Source organism: Carassius carassius, chromosome 36, assembly GCF_963082965.1.
Source record: "Carassius carassius chromosome 36, fCarCar2.1, whole genome shotgun sequence".
NCBI lineage: Eukaryota > Metazoa > Chordata > Actinopteri > Cypriniformes > Cyprinidae > Carassius > Carassius carassius.
In genome coordinates, this window is record NC_081790.1 from 19,619,511 (window position 1) to 19,638,267 (window position 18,757).

General features: G+C 38.6%; 1 protein-coding gene and 1 long non-coding RNA gene across 2 annotated transcripts; both read left to right on the plus strand.

Moving 5' to 3' along the window:
• The first annotated feature begins 6,480 nt into the window (after nucleotides 1-6,480).
• On the plus strand, nucleotides 6,481-7,398 carry LOC132116765 (olfactory receptor 8G17-like). Its single transcript, XM_059525634.1, has one exon. The coding sequence runs from the start codon at nucleotides 6,484-6,486 to the stop codon at nucleotides 7,396-7,398; it is 915 nt and encodes a 304-aa protein (XP_059381617.1). The 5' UTR covers nucleotides 6,481-6,483.
• Nucleotides 7,399-10,720: 3,322 nt separating this feature from the next.
• LOC132116766 (uncharacterized) lies at nucleotides 10,721-13,803 on the plus strand. The gene is made up of 3 exons (XR_009425686.1): nucleotides 10,721-10,897; nucleotides 12,174-12,323; nucleotides 13,489-13,803. It is a non-coding gene; the product is annotated as an uncharacterized LOC132116766 (long non-coding RNA).
• The last annotated feature ends 4,954 nt before the right edge of the window (nucleotides 13,804-18,757 follow it).

Below are 18,757 nucleotides of genomic sequence, written 5' to 3' on the forward strand. Positions count from 1 at the left end.
GTGAGTACCCCTATTACCATTGAAAGGAACTCCAGGTGAGTTTCCCTACCTCCAGAATCTCCGAGAATCCTCCGAGAGATGTGTGAGGAAAGCATAGAAGATCATCAAAGACTACTGCAACCCGAGCCACGAACTCTTCTCACTGCTACTGTCAGGCAGAGGGTACCGCAGCATCAAGACCTGATCCATCAGTCTACCGATTTCTAGATAGCAAAACAATAATCACCCACCTACCCCTACAACTCACAATGGATTCCATCTACACACCAGCCATACTGACTCTGACAGCACTGTAGCATGACTTACACTGCATAGCATAGAACTCATACAGCTCCATCTTGCTCCATGCTACTACAGTCCCACCACTTCTACTCCGTGTGTTTCTCTGAACACGCGATCCTCCCAGATGTCCTTCACTCCGGTACCGGGACACCATAGAGTCTGGGTGTATCCACAGCGGTGGACGCAAGCCAGGCCCCAGGGCGACGACTTCTCCCCCTCCGGTTTTCGAGATCTCCACCCGGAACCGCTTCGCTCCCCTCCGCGAGCAAAAAAAGTGTCTTAGAAAATTTTAATCAGTATATTGTTTTCTGTGAGTGATTGAACAGGATGATTTCACATAATTTAGAAAGAAAAATTCTAGGCTACAAGATCCAGTTCTCAAAAGTCCCGGGAACCAATGTTCTCTATGTGTTTTATTGCCTTATTCACGTGATTTAATTTTTTCTTTTTTCACTAACCACACATAACCATTGTTTTCTCAAAAACTCAATCATGTACATACATTACATACATATGTACATATATTATTATAGCCTAGTTTGTGCTGATTACAGTGACATTAGACTTTAGCCATTTAAATGTTTATAAGCAACTGAAAAAAGCACAAATGTCAGGGCATGACAAAACTTCTCCAGGCCCCAAAAATACCCTTAGACCTTGGAGGGTTAAATGATGAAAGTCGAATGATAGAGTCGAATAGAACTATTTATTTGCCGTTTTAGATAAATTTGGTTTTGGCTCAAAATTTGTTTCCTGGATTCACCTACTGTATCATCAACCTAAGGCAGCCGTAGTCACAAATAGGATAATATCACAATACTTTTCCTTGTCCAGAGGCACACGGCAAGGATGCCCCCTTAGCCCTTTGCTATTTATTTTGGCTATAGAGCCATTATTATCAGTACTCAGATCATCACAGTCAATCAGTGGTATTAAAAGAAGAGGTGTAGAGTATAAAGTCGATTTGTTACTATATATAACTGACCCACTATCATGCATCTCTGAAGTTGTGAAAATATTAAAAGAGTACGGATACTTTTCAGGTTATGAATTAAACTTCTCTAAAAGTATATGCTTCCCTGTAAATCATATGGCAGATCAGATTACAGTTACAGACTTGCCCTTTTGTATATCAAAATCAAGATTTAAATATTTAGGAATAAATATCACCCACTTGTACACTGTTCTGTTTAAAGCAAATTATAATCCCAGACTTAAAAAACTTGAATCAGATTTCCAACGGTGGAGTGTTACATACTTGTCTTTAACTGGTAAAATCAATTGTGTTAAAATGAATGTGTTACCCAGATTATTGTATTTGTTTCAGAGTCTTCCAATTTTCTTGCCAAAGTCCTTTTTTCAGTCAATCAATAGGTTGCTGTCCTCCTTTATATGGGGGGGCAAAAAGCCAAGAATATGCAGGGAGTTTCTTGAAAAACCGAAAAAGGACAGAGGATTGGCTCTCCCAAATTTGCAAAATTATTATTGGGCAGCAAATTTACAAAAAATGATTTATTGGTTTCAGTCCCCACATATAGAATGGTGTGAAGCGGAGGCTAATTCTTGCAAATCAACCTCATTGTTGGTGCTGATAACAATGACGTCACCATTCTCACCATCACAGTTTTCCTCAAATCCAGTTGTAATTTCGACTCTCAAAATATATAATCAGTTTAGACAAGCATTTCAATTAACAGACTTTTCTTTGGAAACTCCCATATGTAATAATCATCTTTTCCCAGCTGCAAAGTTAGATGCTACTTTTAAGCAATGACAGGACCTGGGCATAGTTAATGCCACCTAAATTGTCACTATGGCTTAGTGATGTAATGTTTTTTCTAAAAACTGAAAAAATCAAATATTTTCTCAGAGGATCAACCAGAACTTTTTACAAGACATGGGATCCTTTAATAATCTATATAGAGTCACCAGTGTTCTTCATGGGCAAGGTCAAGTCACCAGTATTCTTCATGGGCAAGGTCAAGTCACCAGTGTTCTTCATGAGCAAAGGCAAGTCACCAATGATCTTCATGAGCAAAGGCAAGTCACCAATGAGATTCATGAGCAAAGGCAAGTCACCAATGATCTTCATGAGTCAAGTCAAGTCATCGTGGATCTTCCTGAACGAAGTCAAGCCACAATTGATCTTCCTGAACCCAGTCAAATCACCATGGATCTACCAGAGCCTCTTCACGTCTCTGCTGAACTACCAGAGCCTCTTCACGTCTCCTCTGAACTACCAGGGCCTCTTCACATCTCTGCTGAACTACCAGAGCCTATTCACGTCTCTGCTGAACTTCCAGAGCCTCGTCACGTCTCTGCTGTACTTCCAGAGCCTCGTCACTTCTCAGCCGAACTTCCTCAGCGCTCATCCTATCCTGTCATGGCCATGGAGACCATCTACCATCTCATCAGGGCCAGGGAGGCCACCCTTAACCTGTTCATGTTCTCCATTTCATGCTTACCTAACCAGACTTGCTCTCCTGTGCCATCGATCCCACTGTGGTGGTCTTCTGCGCCGCCCTGGTGGGCTTCTGTGTCGACCACACAGCTGTGGTGGTCCTCTGTGCCACCCTGGTGGGCTTCTGTCTCGACCGCACGGCTGTGGTGGTCTTCTGCGCCGCCCTGGGGGACTTCTGTCTCGACCGCACAGCTGTAGTGGTTCTCTGCGTTGCCCTGGTAGGCTTCTGTCTCGACTGCACGGCTGTGGTGGTCTTCTGCGCCGCCATGGTGGGCTTTGCTCTCGACCGCATGGCTGTGGTGGTCTTCTGCGCAGCCCTGGTGGGCTTCTGTCTCGTCTGCTCGGCTGTGGTGGTCCTCTGCGTCACCCTGGTGGGCTTCTGTCTCATCCACACAGAGGTGGTGGTCCTCTGCGCCGCTCTGGTGGGCATCTGTCTTGTCTGCTCAACTGTGGTGGTCCTCTGCTCCGCCCTGGTGGGCCTCTGTCTCGAACGCAAGGCGATGGTGGTTCAGGTGTTCCCCTGAACTTTCCGTTTCCTCATGGCCTTTTTGTTTTGTCGTTTTTGTTGTGTTTTTTTTTTTTTTTACTTCTGGTCTCTGTTTCCCTCTATGGACCTGGTCCTCCATCCCTCCCCCTGGTCCTCTGCCGGTCCACCTCCCTCCTGGTCTCCTTGTTGTTGTTGTTGTTGTTTTTTTCCACTTCCGGTCCCTGTTCCCTTCTATGGTCCTGGCCCTCCGTCCCTTCCCCTTATCCTCCACCAGTCCACCTCCCTCCTGGTCTCTTTTGTTTTTTGGTTTGTTTATGTGTTCGGTGGAGCATCTGGTAGCCGCTGCTGAGAGGGGGTGGGGGGTAATGTCACAGTGTCTGGTCTGTGTTTCCCTCCGTGTCCACTAGTGGTGTCACTTCCCCATAGTCACCCCACTGTAGGCACTACATTTCCCATTTTTGTCCCATTCATCACTGTTAATTGCACACCTGTTAATTGCACTCAGCTGTCTCCACTTTCATCATTTTCACCTGTCCATATAAACCAGCCTGTCTCTACCTGTTTCATGGAGACCTTGTTTCATGTCACCCTGCTTCTTGTGTTCCCTAGTTGCTTCTCGTGTTTCCTAGTGTTTTGCATGTTTTTGTTTTTTGGACTGCTTTGGTTGTTTTTGACCTCCTGCCTGTTTTGGATTCGATTTTGGATTTCCCATTAAACACTGCTATTGGATCTCACGTTTCCTGTGTGCATTCATGACACATATGCACATAAACTGACAGTCACCACTTATAAGCTACTAAATATTGTAGAAACTTAATTTTCTGTAAAGTTGCTTTGCAATAATTTTTATAGTTGAAATATGTTAGTAACCAAGTATGTTCTCCAGCCTGTTAGAATAAAACATATCCTCTCCTGTGGCCTCCTGGGATAGAAAAGTGCCCATCCAATGCACACTTCAGAATCTGGGCTGAAGCAGTATGATGTCAATGGATTTCTTGCCTACGCTTTTATGAATACTAAGGTTTCGAACATACTAATTACTTCACATTTTGTTTTTTTCCTACTATATAGAAGTTAAGTAGGTAAATAGGCATATTCAAAAGCTACTTAAGTATACGCACGTCTGAATCTCACAAAATTTTTTACACCAACCAGATAATTCTTCCCTACTCTTTTATGAATACTAAGGATTCAAACATACTCATTAATTTGTCTATTGCCTACTTACAGTAGGTAAGTATGCAGTTTTGAAAGCAGCCAGTGATGACTGTTGAGTTTTACCCAAAGTTGAACAATTTCCAACTATCCGCTACATAAATAAATTAATAAATAACACAGGGCAAACAAACTGGTAAAATATTATTATGGTTGTGCATCAAAATGCAGTGTCATTTTAGGCACCATTTACACATGGTAAGGAGCAGGTGGACATTTATTTCATACATTTAATTTATATCAGAACAGCTTTATGAATGTTTTACACACACACACATATATATATATATATTTTTTTTGTGTTTCATAAATTAGACCTACTGTTTGTGCTAATTGTGTTTGTGCAGGGTCTTGTGACCCTTAGTGAAGCTGTTCATTACTTAAAAAGAGCAATGATCAATCAGCAATTGCTGCGAAATACTGTATAATGTAGCTTTTCAATAGCAAAGCAATTTTATTTCTTAAAGTCACAGACCAGTGTTTCTGTGCTCCTGAATGTTTTTTTTTCTTTGTTTTGTTTTTTGTGAGTGTGCGATTTGATTTCTCTGTGTGAGTTATTGTCTGTATGCATATGCTTTAGTGAAGGCAGTAAAATTATTTTGAATGGTGCTAAAAATGACAGGAAGTACATGTGCTTTAAACATTTTAATACACACCTTATAGCCCAACAAAGATTATACAAATATTATATTATATATCAATTAAAAGTACAGGATGACACACACACAAAAAATAAAACAAATTATGCCTTAAAACAGACAATTTATTGCTATCATTGTCAATGCCCTAAAACAGTCAATTAATAATCATATTTACAATCATTTCTTAGGCAACTGATCGTCAGCCACATTTCACAACCATGGCAGCCGTATCAATACCCATAACTATAGTTTTTAATTTCATGTGAATAGTTTGTAATTTTTATCCTATTTTTTCATCTATTTATTTGCTTGGTCAGTGTTGTTGTGGGTTTTGGCTCTTTTGCCATTGTAGGCAGTAAGGTCATTTGAAATAACTGAAATAATTTGGCAAAGTGATATTTAACCATAATGCAGTCAAGCTAAAATGCAATTTATATTAGATGGGCATTTCCCTGAAAATAAGTGCACACCTTAGAATATTCAACAATCAAGCATTCAACAGCCCCCATAGTATAACAAATTATAATGTTGAATACAAAATGTGAAAATTTAAAAATGTACAATGTACTTAATTTTCCATCAATGCTTCAAAGCTTTAAAGTTTGTTCTTTTAATTCAGATAAATGGAACAAAAACTGTAGGTGACACATTTATAATGATTCTGTTAAATTTATTAAGGACAATTAATACTGACTGCTCAATATGAAACCTTTTATCTGTGCATATGAAAAGTAAATACCTTGTTCTAAAAAAAAATTATCAGTTTCAGAAAAAAGATCATTGGGGTCTTAAATCATATTGCAGAATTAGTAACCAATAAATTCACTTGTTGCTACTGTACATACACACTTAATCAACAGCCTTGCTGCTCTTAGCAACAAATGCTGTGAATTGTTTTTCCCCAGTGGAGTGATGACAATGTCAGATAGAAACCCATATAAACCACACACAAAAGCTTGGGGGCCATTAAACTGTTTTGAGACTATTTTGCAAAACAAGTCATACTGTCTAACCTACAGTAATCATTTAGGGAGAATATTAGGCAGAGGCAAGATGCTGCAATTACATTTATAAAGTAAAACTAAATAAGAGCTGAACTTTTTTTAATCAGTAAGAACTATTGTTTAATGTAATTGTTAAACACAATGTTTGTATTTTTATCAACATACTGTAAATAAAAAAACTACAACAACAGTTAAAAACATACAGTATACTGTATACCTACAGAATATGCAGTTACCACATGATCTTGCACAGAAAAGTAGCAAATTTAAGTATAAACTTTGAAGTGCTATTCTTTTGTCATGTGCATTTAACTAAAAGTGAATGATTTGTTTAAGATGATATGGAATTAATATTATGTTTGTTATTCTGGTTGCAGATTTTGTGTGCCACAAATGGACAACCTGACATTAAGACACAGCCTTCTACTCGTGGAGGGACTGAAAGTTACACCTCAGTCATCCCAGCCTGTTTTCACAGTACTTCTTTTGGTTTATGTCTTTTCATTGGTTTCAAACATTGGTCTTATAGTTCTGATCTCAACAGAGAAGAATCTGCATGACCCTATGCATTTTCTGTTCTGTAACTTGCCAGTGAATGATATAATAGGAACCACTGTCATTATGCCACGCTTACTACAGGACATTTTAAAACAAGCGTCAGAGCACTATATATCATATGTGGAGTGTGTTATTCAAGCTTATTTTGTGCATATATTTACAGCAGCATGTCACTATGTGCTGATGATTATGGCCTTTGACAGATACGTGGCTATATGCAATCCACTGCGATACACCGCCATAATGACCAATAAAATGGTTATTATACTCTCAATATTTGCTTGGGGCCTGGCTTTTCTTCTGGTGACAATTATGATAGGCCTAACTGTGCGTTTGTCTCACTGTAGATATAAAATTGAAAATCCTTTCTGTGACAATGCATCACTGTTTAAACTGTCATGTGAAAATGTGGTTATTAACAATATCTTTGGAATTATTTATACTGTGGTTGTACTCAGTCTTTCAGCAGTAACAATATTAATTACATATGTAAAGATTGCTACTGTATGTATAACCAGCAAAAACAAAGCACTGAACAGCAAAGCCATAAAAACCTGCAGCACTCATTTAGCTGTATATTTAATTATGTTTATTTCTGGAGCCGTTTTTATTTTTCTGCATCGTTTCCCTGAATACTCTGACAGCAGGAAACTAGCCAGTATAATGTTTCACATTGTACCACCAGGATTAAATCCCTTAGTATATGGTTTACAAACCAAAGAGATAAGACAAAAGATTGTTAAATTCTAGTGTAGAAAAATCTAATTATTTAACAGATTTTGTGTCTACAGATCATAGTCAATGTGATTTTAAGGGATTTTGGGAATGTGAAACTTTATTTAGCTGTAGTATTGTAATGCAACTTTATTCTGTACTCAAGTTACTTGCAGTATTTATCAGGTGTTTGTACGGGAATTGTTTACTAAAAATATGAAACTATATGCAGTACCTAACGAAGAAAGAAAATAAATGACAAGAAAAGCAAGTTAATTTTCACTCATTAGCACAAAAGACAACTTTTGTCACGTAATGTGCTGATAGAAGCTCACAAAGACAAGAAAAATGGTTAAAAAGATCTTTAATGACAAAACTGAGGAGATAATTATGGATAACCATTTACACAATACATTGATGAAGACAGACGACCAAGGCCAGAAAACTCAGAACTTAAGTAGACAGATCAGACAAAGGGAACTAATACATTAATAAATTAACTCCAGTTGCCTGTAGCACAAAGCCAGTCTGAGCAAAGTCTGAGTTTTCGGCTCAAGAAGATGGGTTGGTATTCTACATGTATACATGTATATTGGAGTAGTGAAGAAAATGGTCAGATTGGCATTACAAACAAACAGTAGTAATGACATTACAGGTGGTCTAGCCAGAAAATATGTAGTTGACGTAAGTTTGAATAATTTCACATGTCATGGAACCATAATGTTTTGATTATGGTTTCATTTTCTTCACTACTTCACTACTAATGTATGAATGTATATTCAACGATATATTTTTCAAATAAAAATAAAATGTTGTATCACTTTTTAATATTTTGTGGTTGTTGAAAAAGTGGGTCAAAGCTCATGAAAAAAAAAAATGTTAATTATATTATTATTATGGATATTTCAAGATAAAATATTTTCACACACATTACCCCAAAATTTTATTAAATTCTTTTGTTAAATATTACAGCAGTACTGTTTGCAAAAAAACAAAACAAAAAAAAAAAAAAACACACACACTCACACACAAACCTATTGACAATACAATACAAATTGTGTGTTCAAAAATTTAACAGTGGTTCAGAACAACACGTACAGATCATGGAACGATAAAACACAATGATTTCCAGACTGCTACAACTAAGGCTGAAGCTAAATTTGGTAACACTTTCGCATTATATAATGCATTATAAGAAACCTTATAATATGTTGTTTCATCTCATCATGAATAGACAGTTCATAATAGTCATCTTTTCATAAGAACAGGTTTATTATATTACAATATTTACGTATTTGTGGTTATAGCATTTAAGAGCTGGCAGCCATATAACCCTGGAGCCCAAGACCAGTTGCCCACTGAAGCTAAGCAGGGCTGAGCCTGGTCAGTACCTGGATGGGAGACCTGGGAAAACTAGGTTGCTGCTGTCAACAAGCACCGTGAGACGTTAAACCGAGGTCCTGCCTCTATGTGGTCATTAAAAATCCCAGTATGTTTTTCGAAAAGAGTAGAGGTGTGACCTCGGCATCCTGGCTAAATTTGCCCATTGGCCTCTGTCCATCATGGCCTCCTAACAATCCCCTTATCGGCTAATTGGCTTCATCACTCTCTCTCCTCTCCACCAGTAAGCTGGTGTGTGGTGGGCGTTCTGGCGCAATATGGCTGCCATCGCATCATCTAGGTGGATGCTGCACACTGGTGGTGGATGAGGAGATACCGCCTGACTATGTAAAGCGCTTTGAGTGCCTTGAAAAGCGCTATATAAATGTAAGGAATTATTATTATTATTATTATAAGAGTATGATGATTTATAATACAATGAACACGTCAAAGACCACTTATAAGTAGTAGTAGTAATAATAATAATAATATAAATAAATTTATCTTAAACAGCCATAAGATCAGATCAGATTAATGTGTAATATGACACGTTTGCTTTGAACTATTTTTATTTTAATATCAGTTTGATTATTTTGATGGTACCCTTTAGACAGCTGTTGATAAGTATACATATCAACTAGCGGTCATTAGAGTATTAGTATGTCTGCTACTGTAAATATAGTATGCTAACACTTTATTTTGATGGTCAACCAACAGATAAAATGACATAAGTGTCTTTGCAAGTATGTCAACTTATTCTACCATACTAGATTCTACCAATCTTGAGCATACTAATACTCTAATAAGAGTTAATTGGTATGTAGTTGCAAAGTTGTCTAAAGTCGACTGATTAAGGGGACCATCAAAATAAAATGTAACCATATAAAACACTAATTTTTTTTCAGTTGGAGTAGTAAGCTCACATCAATTAATCAACATTAGCTCCACAGGAAACACTCAAATAACACTCAACATCTAACCACTCACAAACTGTAGTAATACTTTGCAGATCTTAAATAAACAATGTCAAGGTATGATACAGTCCATTATACTGTAAATTAGGTATATTTAATATGGTGTTCATTGTGTGTTATAAATGATCATACTCTTAAACTTATAACCACAAATACAAAAGTATTATGATGTATAATAATTGTTGTTAGGATTTTTTATTAGTTGATATAACATATTATACGTATTCTTATAATGCATTATGCATTCATTATAATGCCTTAAGAATACCCTTCTAATATATTATAAATACGGGCTTCATAGAACGTGTTAACCTAATTTTTGTTTGGTCTGGTTTCAGAGTTACCTTCATACCTACTACAGTGAAGAACTTTTGTGATTTATATACTACGTGTCTTCACAATAGTGTAATGCGGTGTTAAATGTGGAACAGTAACAAACACTAACAGCAACATAAACTAGAATTCAAAAACTCTAATGTGACTATGAGCTAGTTTCACATTCTGTATTATCTCAGTAATTAAATTTCACTTGCATTTTCTGGCTGAAATGTGAAGCTGAAATGTGGACTGATGCTAAACCTATTTTTCAGTGCTTAAGGTAAGGATGCATTACATATAATCTGTGATTTATTTACTGGTGTGATGTTTAGAGACACAGAAAAAGGAAGTGTCTGTGGCATCCTTGACTTTTAATATCTAACTTTAAGAGTAATAAATGAGGTTTGTATTAAGTGTAACAGTCATAACAGAAAATGGCAAGACTCATTTTTAAGTTAAGCTCGGGGCTATTGTGTGTCTTTGTGACAAAGGTAGACAGGATAATAGACAGACCAGAAAAAGCTCTATAAAGTACATCACAATCTCAGTTTAAACACTCTCTTGACATTCATTTAATTATCTCATTTTGTACATGTTTTCCATTGAACACTCGCAGGCCTGTTTTATTTTATTTTATTTTATTGTACAATAACTTTTACAACAACGCACTGTATTCATGTTTTTTGTTGTACATGCAAATGCATGATGGGAAATTAACGGACAGTCCTGTAATATTATTGTAACTACACCGTAGAAGCATTTTTTTTACAGCCACCGCATAGCATTGTGGGATCGCTGCTGTTTGAATTTTGAAATTACGCGGCCAACGGACGGTACCAGAAGAATTCTGGAAGAAGGAACATGTCTCAGGTATGTAACATAAAATCTGTTTTATAAGTCTTTATATATATTAATAATGGTGATCTGAGTGAGTGCTGATTGTTTCGTTTGGTTTATTTCAGTGGAATACGGTGAAGTTAGTTAAAATCGCGTCTTCATACTCTATCCAAATTTCCACTGCAGGAACTTTACCCAGAAACTATGGACTTTGGGCTGGTAAGTTACTCGGTGTGCTTCCACCACAGTTACCATGATCTAAATAAAGTTCTGGGTAAAATAAATGCCCCTTAGAAAGTCCCTGCTCGCTAGGTACTTGTTCAAAGGTACTGAACTTTCGGGAGTGGCAATACAACATTGTAATTTCAACCACCATTTCTTTTGATAATTTTTTAAATATTACTGTCATCGTGTCATGAAAGGTATAGTGTTTTCAGGCCAGAATATAGTTGTTTAAAACTCAAATATGCGGTTTATTTATAAAGACTGCGTCTATTTAAAAATGTGTTTCGCCGATGTCGGAGACGGTCAACTCCACGCGATCAGCGGGAGCTCAGTGGTCATGAATCCGTCGGGAGCACTCTCAACTCGGCAATACCTTCTGACAGTTGCCGCTGGCTCTGATGTCTCTTTAGTGGTTAAGCATAAAATATAATTTGTTTTGGGTAAACCTAACAGGTAATATTTGGTCTTTATTCAGTTAATCTATTAATATGTTAAAATGAAAAAAAAAGACAATAGGCTACTGCTTGATTATAATATTTCGTTTTATATAATGTAGGCCTACACATTTCCCTGAACTTCATTTGTGAGGCTATTAATATGTTTAACGAATGAAATTGAAAACGAAAGGAGGCAGTGGTGTTTGATATCATATTTCGTCTTATTGAAATGAGGGTGGGGGGGGGGGGGGTGTTGGTGGAAACGTGTCATAACTGTACCACGGTCATGAACGGTCAATGCAGAAGGAAAAGACTGCGCGGGAACAGCTGTAGACACACCGCAGGATCAGCTGCACACCGGCTGCTAGATGGAACATACATTTGCTTGCTTTAAGCCCTGTTAATAATTGTTACATGGATATATGTCAAAGAAGAAAGGAAAGACTGTAATTCAACATAAGCCTATTGCATCCATAAAATGCCTATAGTCTAAATTAGGAAAAACCATACCATAACTTTGTCTCCCACCTGATAAAATTGGTACTTTTGCCCATCCTGCCAATACTGCCACTCATGCGTGTATGTACATAGTGCAGCTTTCTAGTGCTCTTTTAGTTATCATATTGTGTATGCATTTCAGGAGAGGCACTAGGTGCAGACAAATGGATGATGTCTTTGGAAGGGACAACTGTGATGGGGCCCCACAACAGCCTTCTGAATGGAGTGGTAGCGACCTTCGCTGTCTACGTGTTTAACTAACAGTATCCTAAAGAGGCCTCAAGCACTAAAGGTATGTTTAAACTGTTTGCACACTTATAAAGAAAATAGATCATTCTCATATGGAACATCCGATGAATCACTTTCTTTTTGTTCAGTATTGTTAGGCTCTATGAAATACTTTATGCATTGATGTCAAAAGACAGGTTTCCATCCAATTCCTTTGCATCTTTTAAGCGCATTCATAGAAATTTGGCAAAGAAACCCTATAACTGGAGAGCATTTCCATCAGCTCTGTTATGTAAATTAGAAATGGACAGGAGAGTAGTCATGAAACGCTGTGGGATCAAAACTTAAGGGGCAACTTAAAACAGCTGATAGAGTTGCAACAAATGTGCATTAATGTTGCATTTATTAGCGAGACAGTCCACATAAAAGGTTTTAAAACATCCAGGTTTTGACAGTGTGCACTGTGCAGGCCGATCGTTGTGTGAAGTTCATGAGAGCTAAAGAGAGCAGAACAGACAGCCCCATATGCTTTTGAAATTGCTCTCATGTGTTTGTTCGTTCATTTGAATTGAAGCGTCACTCTTTAACGCTGTTTCTTTAAAAAGGGAAACTACTTTGTTTGGCCTTCCAAAAGAGAACATGACTTGAAATCCTGTTTATAATGGGTTTTGACATTATAATAAAATAAACATTTAATTATAATTAAATGTTTATGTCTCGTCGCTTCGGCCGGACAGGGCACAGTATGTTAAGGGGCATAACATTTCAGTCACACGATAGATAGATTGGATAGCTGGTCAATCAGAGCTTTTCAGAACGATGAGCTTTGTAAAAATCAACAAGTTTCAGAAGGAGAGGAGAGGAGTACCTGTAGAGGAGAAACAATAATGTGTTTTTTTTTTTTAACCTTAAACCGCTTAAACATTTCATTACACCAAATACACAAAATAATGTTCTTTTTAGAAACGTCATATGACCCATTTTGCAGACACTTTTTCCAAAGCGACATTCAATTTACAGTGTATACAGTGACATTATATATTTAAGAAAAACAATGTAAAAGCCAATGTAATTCTAAATGTTATGTTGTTAAATGTGTTGATGTTAAAAATACATCAACGTCATTTTTTTTCTACAAGCAAGTAGGAACAGTTTACTTTTTATGTTTTTTTACACAGTATTCATAATTAACTGATATGAAAACTTGTTTTCACTCTCTCTGTTTTCAGAGCTTTTTGTGGAATCAACTCCAAGATGTCAGCAAAGCAGAGAAGAGACATGGGCTCAACGCACTTGTCTGCACCCTATTAAGAAGACTCCTGGATTTTGAGTTGATGGGCTAGTATTTATGCCCACCCACACCCCACAGCTTCCTAGACTGGTTGGGACCTTTTGTTATTTATTATCATGTTCCCCCTGTTGATAGACTGTCTGGACGTCTGGAAGTGAGCTAGATTCTTCAGTGAAACTGTAATTTTGTTTGTATGGAGAAAAAAAAAGATAAAATAATTTTGTAATATGTGATGTTGCATAGTGTTAATAAATTTTTTTTTTAAATGTTGCCATTGTTTTGGTTTTAATTTTGGAAGATGGAAAATTGCAGTATTTTATTATATTTAGAAATAATATATATATACAATATATTTTGAATTACAATATTCAATTGTAATTGTCTCCTGTAAAATTACAGGAAATTCCTGCATTTTACTGTAATAATGCTACTATAATCACAGTAGCACTGCTGTATAAATACATTACTATATTGTATTAAAAAACAGTATATTACCTGTATATTACTTGCTGTAAATTCACGGCAATTAGTTGCCAGGAATTTCCTGTAAAATTACAATACATTTTTAACAGTGTACTCTTTAATGTCTAGCAGAAATTTTGAAAGAAATGAGTACGACAAATAAAATGTGAACATCGTTATCAGCTATATGAACAAGAGGTATAGATGTAGTGGCATTATTTTTTATGCTGAAGTTGTTCATAAATTAATATGAACATGTTTGAGCACAATTACAAAGAACTCATCACCTGAAATCCATGAAAAAAAAACCATATAAACAGACTCAGCATTTATCTCTGGTGGAAAAGTAGTATTTACAATTCACCCATTCACAATAAAACAGAAGAAGGGATTTCTGTCTCATATGCCCATAATAGCTAAAATTCTATTTTGCCAAATCCCGTACACATTTCTACATTTTGTAATTCAATGATTTTTAGTCAATTTGTTTTGAGCAAAAATAATTCCTATGTAAAGATTATGTCTGATATATATTTTTTTCTATAACCTTGACAAAAGTGTGGAAGATCACCAAATGTGTTTGCATTGCATCTAACAAATATGACAAAAGAGGAGAAACAAAGACGTTTATCATGTGCACACATTGTAGAAGCTTCCGTTATACGTTTCAAAGGCTTTTATCGACAATTACTTGACATTTATGCAAAGAGTCAGTATTTGCAGTGTTGGCCCTTCTTTTTCAGGACCTCAGCAATTTGACTGGGCATGCTCTCAATCAACTTCTGGGCCAAATCCTGACTGATAGCAACCCATTCTTTCATAATCACTTATTGGAGTTTGTCAGAATTAGTGGGTTTTTGTTTGTCCACCCGCCTCTTGAGGATTGACCACAAGTTCTCAATGGGATTAAGGTCTGGGGAGTTTCAAGGCCATGGACCCAAAATTTCTACATTCTGGTCCCCGAGCCACTTAGTTATCACTTTTGTCTTATGGCACGGTGCTCCATCGTGCTGGAAAATGCATTGTTCTTCAGCAAACTGTTGTTGGATTGTTGGAAGAAGTTGCTGTTGGAGGGTGTTTTGGTACCATTCTTTATTCATGGCTGTGTTTTTGGGCAGAATTGTGAGTGAGCCCACTCCCTTTGATGAGAAGCAACCCCACACATGAATGGTGTCAGGATGCTTTACTGTTGGCATGACACATGACTGATGGTAGCGCTCACCTTTTCTTCTCCGGACAAGCCTTTTTCCAGATGCCCCAAACAATCGTAAAAGGGCTTCATCGGAGAATATGACTTTGCCCCAGTCCTCAGCAGTCCATTCACTATACTTTCTGCAGAAGATCAATCTGTCCCTGATGTTTTTTTTGGAGAGAAGTGGCTTCTTTGCTGCCCTTCTTGACACCAGGCCATCTTCCAAAAGTCTTCGCCTCACTGTGCGTGCAGATGCGCCTGCCTGCTGCCATTCCTGAGCAAGCTCTGCACTGGTGGCACTCTGATCCCGCAGCTGAATCCTCTTTAGGAGACGATCCTGGCACTTGCTGGACTTTCTTGGATGCCCTGAAGCCTTCTTTACAAGAATTGAACCTCTTTCCTTGAAGTTCTTGATGATCCTATAAATTGTTGATTTAGGTGCAATGTTAATAGCCACAATATCCTTGCCTGTGAAGCCATTTTTATGCAACGCAATGATGGCTGCACGCATTTCTTTGCAGGTCACCATGGTTAACAATGGAAGAACAATGATTTCAAGCATCACCCTCCTTTTAACATGTGAAGTCTGCCATTCTAACCCAATCAGCCTGACATAATGATCTCCAGCCTTGTGCTCGTCAACATTCTCACCTGAGTTAACAAGACGATTACTGAAATGATCTCAGCAGGTCCTTTAATGACAGCAATGAAATGCAGTGGAAAGGTTTTTTTGGGATCTAAAGAAACAATGCTGATCATCAGGATATTTTAAAGAAATAAAGACAACAGACAGCATGCCAGTCAGTGTACTGTTTGAGTACATGAATTACTCCAGGATATTGGTTTGTTTTAACTCAGAGTGTTACAGTTGTGTGTATGCTAGCGTAGAGATCAAGCGCTCGAGGAGGGTATGAATCAAAAGAGGAGTTTACTGAACATCGACAGAGATAGCATAGACTACATAGACAATATACACCACTACTACATTTATCACGGACCAGGAAGAACTGAACAGACAGGGTATTTGAGCACACAGGAGGTAATTAGGGAACTGGAGACAGGTGGAGATCAATCAATTAACAAAACAAGAACAGGAAAGACCAAATAAGGAAACAAAGTCCATGAACGTAACAGTTCGCCCCCTTCCGGAATGGTGCATCCTCGCACCGCAAGAAGAATACCAGCGGAGGGAGGGTGGGGGTTCTGAAGGTGGGCGTAGGGCAGACAAGGGGCAGGCAAAGGAGAGGACCCAGGATGGAGTAGAAGGGAGGAGCCTGGAGCAGGAGGAGCCAGATGTTGCTCCTGACACCAGACAGGATGGAGATCCACTGTGGAGTCGAGGGCAGGAGGAGCCATTGTGGAGGAGGAGCCGACGACACCAGGGGGCCGACAGATACTGATGGATACTGCGCCGGTGGGTGAGGAGCCCAAGATGGAGCAGAGCAGCCGCAGAGCCAGGGTGAAGTCGAGGATCCAGAGGGCCAAGGCAGAGCAGAAGGCTCAGGCGACCAAGGCAGAGGCAGAGAAACAGAAAATTCAGGGCTGGGCTGATCCAGCGGAAATGGAGCAGAGGAACTGACTGGAGGAGGTGGGAGTTGGAGACTGGGAGGGTATACAGGAGGATCAGGGCCGGACGGAACCAGCGGAGAAACAGGAAATTCAGGGCTGGATGGAACCATCGTAGAAACAGGGGATTCAGGAATAACCTCCATAAACCAGTCCATAAGGTCCATAAATTGCTCCATATAACTTCCAGAAACCGAATACAGCTCACCCTCAGTCGCAGAAGTGTGGGCAGGGCTTTCCTCCACACCCTCAATCTCCACTAAAACTTCAATGACGCACAGTGTTGCCGGTTCACATACCTGGTCAGTCGCCGTCTCGAGTTCCTGCTCCCTGTCGGTGATTGGCTCGGGCTCTGCGGCTGCGGTGGGCTCTAGCTCCATGCGGCCGGATGGCGGCTGGCTGGTCTCTGGGTCGGGAGTGGGGATGGAGATATCCTCTTCAGCGGGGCCGACGGTGAATGGGGATCCATTTTTCTCCTGCACCCACTCCATGAAGGCGGCAAAATCCTCTCTGGGACCGTTCGCTGGCAGGCGTGCCTTACACCGCTTGCTCAGGCTGGTGTAATAGAAATTAGAGAGCGAGCGGTTGGGGAAGTGGTTAAGGCACGCCAGATCTAGAAAGTCCCTGGTATGGTCCTCCAGCGAATGGTCCAGTTGCTCCAGGCATAGGAGTCGGACTGCTGGAATTGCCAAAATGCCGCTAAATAAACTACACTTTTGGGTCCGTGATTCTGTTACAGTCGTGTGTATGCTAGCGTAGAGATCAAGCGCTCGAGGGGGGTATGAATCAAAAGAGGAGTTTACTGAACATCGATAGAGATAACATAGACTACATAGACAATATATAACGCTACTACATTAATCACGGTCCAGGAAGAACTGAACAGACAGGGTATTTGAGCACACAGGAGGTAATCAGGGAACTGGAGACAGGTGGGGATCAATCAATTTACAAAACAAGAACATGAAAGAGTAAATAAGGAAACAAAGTCCATGAACGTAACACAGAGGGAGTGTCAGCCACATTTAAAAAGTTAACAGCTTATGTCATTTGTGGATTAATGCGTATTGGAGACGCGAACCATTTAAAACGATTCAGTTCGATTTGGTGAACGTGAACTGGTTCAAAAAGATCAGGTTACATCGAATGATTCGTTCGTGAACCGGATATCACAAACTGCTTTGTTTTGAACTCTCTCTCACAACAGACATGGAAGAGAAGACGATGCTGAATAAAGTCGTAGTTTTTGCTATTTTTGGACCAAAATGTATTTTCGATGCTTCAAAAAATTCTAACTGACCCTGTAGACCCTCCTGGACTACTTTGATGATGTTTTTCTTATACCGTTCACACAGCTTCAATGGAGGGACTGAGAGCTCTCGGATTAAATCTAAAATATCTTAAACTGTGTTCCAAAGATAAACGGAGGTCTTACAGGTTTGGAACAACATGAGGGTAAGTTATTAATGACATAATTTTGCTATTTGGGTGAACTATCCCTTTAAGCTTGCAAAGCACCGGCAAACGTATTTACCATAAATGTGTCGGGGGAAATAGTAAGGAGATATTTTAATAAACGAGTGTTTTCTGAGTCTGTGTTGCCGAGCCTGACTCCTCATTAGATGCGCCTTTAGAGAAGTGCATCTTTACAGGTTATGATTATATAATGATATATATAATGTATATAATAAATGTTTTCGATTTGTTTAATTTTGTTAAGTAGTAATTTAAAGCTTTCTATAGACATGCAATGTCGGTTAATTTTTTTTCTCCGGTTAATTACGAGAAGTCAGGAAGCTTAGGCTGTAATGTTTGTTTTTCCCCATTCTACAAAAGCACAACATTTGATATTGTGAAGGTGCACAAATAAAAGCAAACCCTCATAGCCATGAATGAACCTTAACCTTAATAAAAACGAAACAAAATATAATCACTTTGCTATTACATACAAAACTGAACTATTTTAATAGCTGAAACAGTAGTAAGC

Excerpts from the sequence above, each read along its gene's own strand:
- LOC132116765 (XM_059525634.1), top strand. The coding sequence starts at position 6,484 with ATGGACAACCTGACATTAAGACACAGCCTTCTACTCGTGGAGGGACTG.